We start from the raw sequence: 6,026 nt of genomic DNA, 5'->3' as shown, positions 1-6,026 counted from the left end.
TACTTAGGGGAAGGAGTAGTGCTGTTCCTCGGCTGAAAGACGCCATCCAAGCAGCGCGCCGCGTCGGAGAAGACGCTGAACTCCTTAAAAAGCGCAGGTGCCGTCGATGGGTCCTGATTGCAAGCACCATTTCTGTAGCCCACGATGAACGGGCAGTAGTCCAGGAATGCTGAGTAGCCTGCAAGGAATGTGTCGTTGAAGTACTGGAAGTACGTCGGCATCGGGGTGCTATAGGTGCGTATACCGCACGTCCCCATCCTCAGCCGGTCGGTGGGGCACCGATACCGCCTCTCCGTGGTGTTGCAGAACATCTCCGGCCACTGCGTGATGTTGTCCTCCATGCACTTATTCGTGAGGAAGTCGCAGCTGGCGTTCCGGCCCCACGGCATCACCTCGGCCATGCTGAAGTCCGCCTTGTAGAAGCCGAGGTCCTCGAAGACGGCCATGGTCAGGGCGGTGTAGTACCCTGCAGCCGAGGCAGGCGCCATGAGCTCGTCCTTGGCGTTGCGCCCCTTAAGATGCGAGCCAGCAGAGCCGGAGCCGCCCTGGTCCTCCACCTCCAGATACTCCAAGGTGGGGCAGCCGTACTGCTCGCGCGCCTTGGCCACCACCGTGCTGCTGTTGATCACAGGAGCCGCAAAGGGCTTGCCGCGCAAATTCGTGACGCTCTTCACAATGCCGGTGCCCTCGAAAAACACGCTGCTGAAGCCGAGGGCGTGCGCCACCTCGTGCGTCACGGTGCGCGTGGTGCCCTGGTCGTAGCGCGACACAATGTTCGCCGCAGGGATGTTCATGACACCCACGGCTGGATGGTCGTCCGAGAACACCTGGCAGGTCGTGGCCCACGCCAGCACGCCCGGCTCGCTCGGCACCGAGGCGACGTACAGCACGAAGTCGGCGTTGCTGACGCCTTCCATTGGCGGCGTGTAAAACCACAAAGGCAATCGAATGGCACTTGACCTTATAGGGGGGGGGGTGGTGGTGGTTGGTGGGATGTGGTGTTGGATCGGGGAAATTTGACCGATAGCTGAATCGGTGTTTGTGTATCCGTGGAAAAGGAATGCTGAGTGAGCGCGTGTGTCTCGGAAACCCACTCCTCACTTCCACTGGTGAGGTGGTCGATAAATATGTATCTTACTAATCATGTGTTTTCTTATGGATTCTTACTTTACTGTTGTCCCTCTCTCTCTTCGCCAAATGTATGATGTAAGTCACACTAAGTGGAGTTGATGCGGCCCGCGACGAAAAAACGCCCACCCACCCAACCCTAGACACGAATCTCTCGGATGTCCGGGACGGACCGGAAGGCCACAGAACGGCGAACCGGTTTCCCTCCGCGGATGCGGGGTGTGTACTCCGGGAACCGCGGGAGGGTGCGGGTGCCGACCACGGCGTGGACGAACCGCATGTCGAGCCTACCAACGCAGGAGGCGAGTTGTATTTTTTTTTCGTAAAATGAATGGCTTTCGTTTCAGGTAAATTTTCAAGTGATTTTTCATTTTTAACCATCGTTTTATTGTCTCTTGTTTTTTTTTTTTCCTTCCCGATGGCAGGCGCCTGGCGCTAAGCTGTTTTCTCCCTTCCCTGAGAATGGGCCCTAACGGTCTTCACCTGGGGACTCGTCCCCGAAGGCGCACGAGATGCACCGTTTTCAAATCGGGTCTCGGCCCTGGTTTTTACGCGGGTTTTCGGACCCAGCGTCGCCCCGAGACTCGGCGTTGGTGCGGTAAACATTTGAACCGCGACGAGTCCGGTGCGGGAACGGGTTGGGACAGCACAGACCCTCGCGGACGACACGATTGGAAGCGAGTGGGCGCGCCCATCATCCACCCCGTTCCCCTTTCTTTTCAGCCCACCCTGTTTTTCTACTTTTGTGCGTTGGTAGTTTTGACTTTGTAGTTTCCTCTGCGGCATGGGTTCCCGATTGCTCCCAGCGATCCCTTCGGGTTTTGGTAGCTTCCGTTTTTTTGTAGATTTGCCGACCGCAGCGCCGCCGGGATTCGCGTACGTGCGTCCCTGCGTGCCCCGCTGGTGCTGGCGCTGGTAGCTTGATTGTTTTTTCGGCGGCTGACCGACTCGTTTCCTTTCTTCTGGCGACTCCCCGCATGCCCGTTTGGCATGCCGCCCTCTGACTGTAATGAATGGGCACCCGGTGGGGGAGGCTTCCCCGGTACCGGTGCCAAGCCATAAGAAAAAGCACACAAAAGAAGTCCAAGACGACTTGATGTGCTCCTCACGCGACCGAGCGCGGTAGAGGGGACCGGCGGCATAATCATGACGCGGCGCCGCGGTCGTGGTTGCGTGCCTGCCTCGCCCCTTCCCAATGGGGTCGCGAAGACTCTCTCCATACCCATCTGCCTTCCACAAATCTTTCTCCCTTCTCGCCCTTTACTTGTCTTCAAGAAATCAATATCTTCGCGAGCACCCTATCACACAGGACGGTGGCATTTGGCGACGTGTGCCTCCGGCACCTTGAACTCGCCGCACACGTCGCCCGTCATGCCGGTCACCTTCCAGCTGCCCTGCACCTGCCTCACCCTCAGCCGCTCCGCGTGCAGCTGCAGCGCCTGCGGGATGAGGTAGCTGACGAGGATGTCGCGCTTCTCCTCCGTGAGCACGTCCTCGGCGGTGCAGGTGACGATCTCGTCAGCGTGGTTGCTCACACGCTGCCCGACGCGAGTGCAGTGGTAGTCGGGGTCCGTGAGGTCTGCGGTGGAGACGGCGATGCGCAGCGTGCCCCAGTCCGCGGCGCGTGCGACAGTGTCCGCGGCATCGAGAGCAATGTACGGCAGGCCCACCGCGGACACCGCACTGGGTGGCATGCGGCGGTGCGCCGCGGAGTCCCGCACGCGGGCCTGCAGCTTGTCGTGGATGCAGCGGTGCGGCGTCGCGGCGGCGTGCGCCCACGCGGCGGCGGTGCCAACAGCAAGAGCAGCTGCAACGCCGGCAGCCGCAAGGCGCACCAGGCGTGCGGCGACGCTGCGGCGCCGGTGCGTGCTGCTGCTGTCGAGGGGCATGGCGCACCAGGCGCAGATGCTGTGGGCTGTGGGGTGTGGTGGCGAGGATGAGGGCTTGTGTGCGGCGGTGTGTGCGTGCGTGCGTGCGTGTGGGAGGGCGGGTGGGTGGGTAGCGAGACGGGATATGCCAGTGAGTCTGGAGAGGGGGAGGGGCAAGGGAGCGAGGGTGGTGGTGAGGGAGGGGGGCGCGGAGGGTGCGTCAGGGCTGGAGGGGAGAACGACGCGCACGTGGGTGTGCGCGCGGCGCCGTCACGGCTCGACACGCTTGGGCGCACGGCAGGGGTGCCGGAGCGAGGGGGGATGGCGCCTTGGTGGTCGCACCGATGACTTACAGGTAGCGCGGCGGCGCAGGGGGGAGGAGGAAGAGGAGGGGTGGGCGGGCGGCGCACCGCGCCAGAAAAGGGGGAGGAGGAACGGGAGGAGGGAGGCGCAGACCACGTTGGGGTATTGTGTGGGTGGTGGCGGCGGCACTCACTCCGGTACAGGGGAGTCCCAGGGCGCGGGAAAACAGTTAGGAGAGGATACATACATAAGCGCACCGCGCACGGACCCGTGGGAGGGGTGGGCGAGTGGATGGGGTCGCACCCGCGCGGGGCGAGGGGCCCTGACACGCGTCGGAGACGCAGTCGCGCATACGTGCGTGTGCGCCGCCCATGCCGCGCCGTCCTGCGTCAGGGTCCGTGCGCGCGCATTGTGTGTGTGTGTGTGTTTATAGATGAAAGAGAGGCAGGCGTCCGTGCACCTGCAGAATGGTGCCCCCGTGGCCGGGGAAGAGAGGGGAGTGAGGGAGACGCAGAGGATGACGGCGGGATTTAGCAAAACAACGGGCGTGACGGGGCGCTACCGCACACACACGCCAGCCGCCGCACACGGCAGGCAGGGGTGTGTTGTGGGAGGCTGTGAAGATGAAGAAATAACGTAACAATGAAGAGGATAACACACATGCACACCCCCCTGCGCGACGCGCGCGTTCTCTCTCCGGCGCTGCTGTTCCGCTCCAAGCGGGGGGCACCATGCGGATCAGTGCGGGGTGGGGCGGGGTGCGCAAGAGACACGCAGTAGCGAGCCACGATGCCGCTGCTGCATCAGCTACACGTGCGTGGTTCTCTGCGCGCTCACACGCTGTCGTGTCCTCGCCCCAGCCTCCACACAATCGGGCAGATTGCCAGTGCACGCCAGCCGCCACAGAGGGCGCCGCTTGGGGGACACGCAAGGGGGAGGGAAAAGAGGAGGGGGGAGGGGCGTCGGGGCTGGCGAAGGCCAACGCGGCGCAGAAGCAAAACAAAACGTCACCGCTCGAAGAGGGAATCGGAGAGCGATGGGGAGGGGAGGCCGGTCGGTCGGCGGGGGCGTGCCTCTGCGCCGCCGGCAACAGAGAGCAGGGGGCGAGCCGCCGTCGCCAGTTCTGCCGACTGCCTGGTGCGCAGGAAGGTGGGGGGCTTGTGCGACGGGGCAGCAACTGCCGGCGGCCAATCACGCGCACGCGATGGCGAGCAGCGCGGCCACCAGCAGCGCCGTCGCGGCGGCGCGCGGGCCACGGCGACCAGCCGCTGCGTTGCCGCTGCTGGTGGCGCCCTGCACGTTGGCCTGGCACACCTCCACGTACGGCGCGCACGTGATGTAGCTGCCATTCACGAAGGCGGCGCTCAAGGTGGCCAGCTCAACACTCTCGCCCGGCGTGCATGCGACGTAGCCGCTGCTGCCGCGCACCTGGACGCTGTACGTGCGCTCCGCCGTGTCGCACTTCACGTTCGCGCACATGCCGGCGTACGTCACGTCCTCGCGGGTGGTCGTCGGCCGGAAGGCCCCATCCAAGCAGCGCGCCGCGTCGGAGAAGACGCTGATCTCCTTCAAAAGCGCAGGTGCCCTCGATGGGTCCTGATTGCAAGCACCATTGCTGTAGCCCAGGGTAAACGGGCAGTAGTCCAGGAATGCTGAGAGCCCGCCGAGAGAGGCGTTGGTGAAGTACTGGAAGTACGTCGGCAGCGGGGTGCTATAGGTGCGTATAGCGCATTTGCCGATTCTGAGGCGGTCGGTGGTGCACCGCAAGGCGTTCTCGTCAGTGGTGTTGCAGAACATCTCCGGCCACTGCGTGATGTTGTCCTCCATGCACTTCTTGGTGAGGAAGTTGCAGCTGGCGTTCCGGCCCCACGGCATCACCTCGGCCATGCTGAAGTCCGCCTTGTAGAAGCCGAGGTCCTCGAAGACGGCCATGGTCAGGTTAGTGTAGTACCCTGCAGCCGAGGCAGGCGCCATGAGCTCGTCCTTGGCGTTGCGCCCCTTAAGATGCGAGCCAGCAGAGCCGGAGCCGCCCTGGTCCTCCACCTCCAGATACTCCAAGGTGGGGCAGCCGTACTGCTCGCGCGCCTTGGCCACCACCGTGCTGCTGTTGATCACAGGAGCCGCAAAGGGCTTGCCGCGCAAATTCGTGACGCTCATCACGATGCCGGTGCTCTCGAAAAACACGCTGCTGAAGCCGAGGGCGTGCGCCACCTCGTGCGTCACGGTGCGCGTGGTGCCCTGGTCGTAGCGCGACACAATGTTCGCCGCAGGGATGTTCATGACACCCACGGCTGGATGGTCGTCCGAGAACACCTGGCAGGTCGTGGCCCACGCCAGCACGCCCGGCTCGCTCGGCACCGAGGCGACGTACAGCACGAAGTCGGCGTTGCTGACGCCAGCGGTAAGGTGAGCCGGGGGGACACTGAAGTCGCCGCAGATTGGGCCCGTCATGCCGGTCACCCTCCAGCTGCCCTGCACCTGCCTCACCCTCAGCCGCTCCGCGTGCAGCTGCAGCGCCTGCGGGATGAGGTAGTTGACGAGGATGTCGCGCTTCTCCTCCGTGAGGATGTCCTCGGCAGTGCAGGTGACGATGGCGCCAATGTGGTTGCTCACACGCTGCCCGACGCGAGTGCAGTGGTAGCCGGGGTCCGTGAGGTCTGCAAGGAGACGGCGATGCGCAGCGTGCCCCAGTCCGGGCGCGTGCACACTCGGGACGGCTCGGCGTCG

The 6,026-nt window shown here is 63.8% G+C and overlaps 3 protein-coding genes across 3 annotated transcripts; all 3 read right to left on the bottom strand.

Moving 5' to 3' along the window:
- GP63-2 (GP63, leishmanolysin) lies at window positions 1-917 on the bottom strand (the record flags this gene model as incomplete). Its single annotated transcript, XM_001562887.1, has 1 exon — window positions 1-917. A coding segment is annotated over one exon (917 nt), but the record flags the coding sequence as incomplete, so codon positions are not given.
- A 1,512-nt stretch (window positions 918-2,429) lies between these two features.
- On the bottom strand, window positions 2,430-3,017 carry LbrM_10_1700 (GP63, leishmanolysin; the record flags this gene model as incomplete). Its single annotated transcript, XM_001562886.1, has 1 exon — window positions 2,430-3,017. One exon carries the CDS (start codon window positions 3,015-3,017, stop codon window positions 2,430-2,432), a length of 588 nt encoding a protein of 195 aa, XP_001562936.1.
- Window positions 3,018-4,490: 1,473 nt separating this feature from the next.
- On the bottom strand, window positions 4,491-6,026 carry GP63-2 (GP63, leishmanolysin; the record flags this gene model as incomplete). The annotated part of the gene is made up of 1 exon (XM_001562885.1): window positions 4,491-6,026. A coding segment is annotated over one exon (1,536 nt), but the record flags the coding sequence as incomplete, so codon positions are not given.

The sequence above is a fragment of the Leishmania braziliensis genome, contig 8, assembly GCF_000002845.2.
Source record: "Leishmania braziliensis MHOM/BR/75/M2904 WGS CADA00000000 data, contig 8, whole genome shotgun sequence".
Lineage (NCBI taxonomy): Eukaryota > Euglenozoa > Kinetoplastea > Trypanosomatida > Trypanosomatidae > Leishmania > Leishmania braziliensis.
The sequence above is the reverse complement of the archived record's forward strand: the minus strand, read 5'-3'. Positions and strand labels throughout refer to the sequence as shown.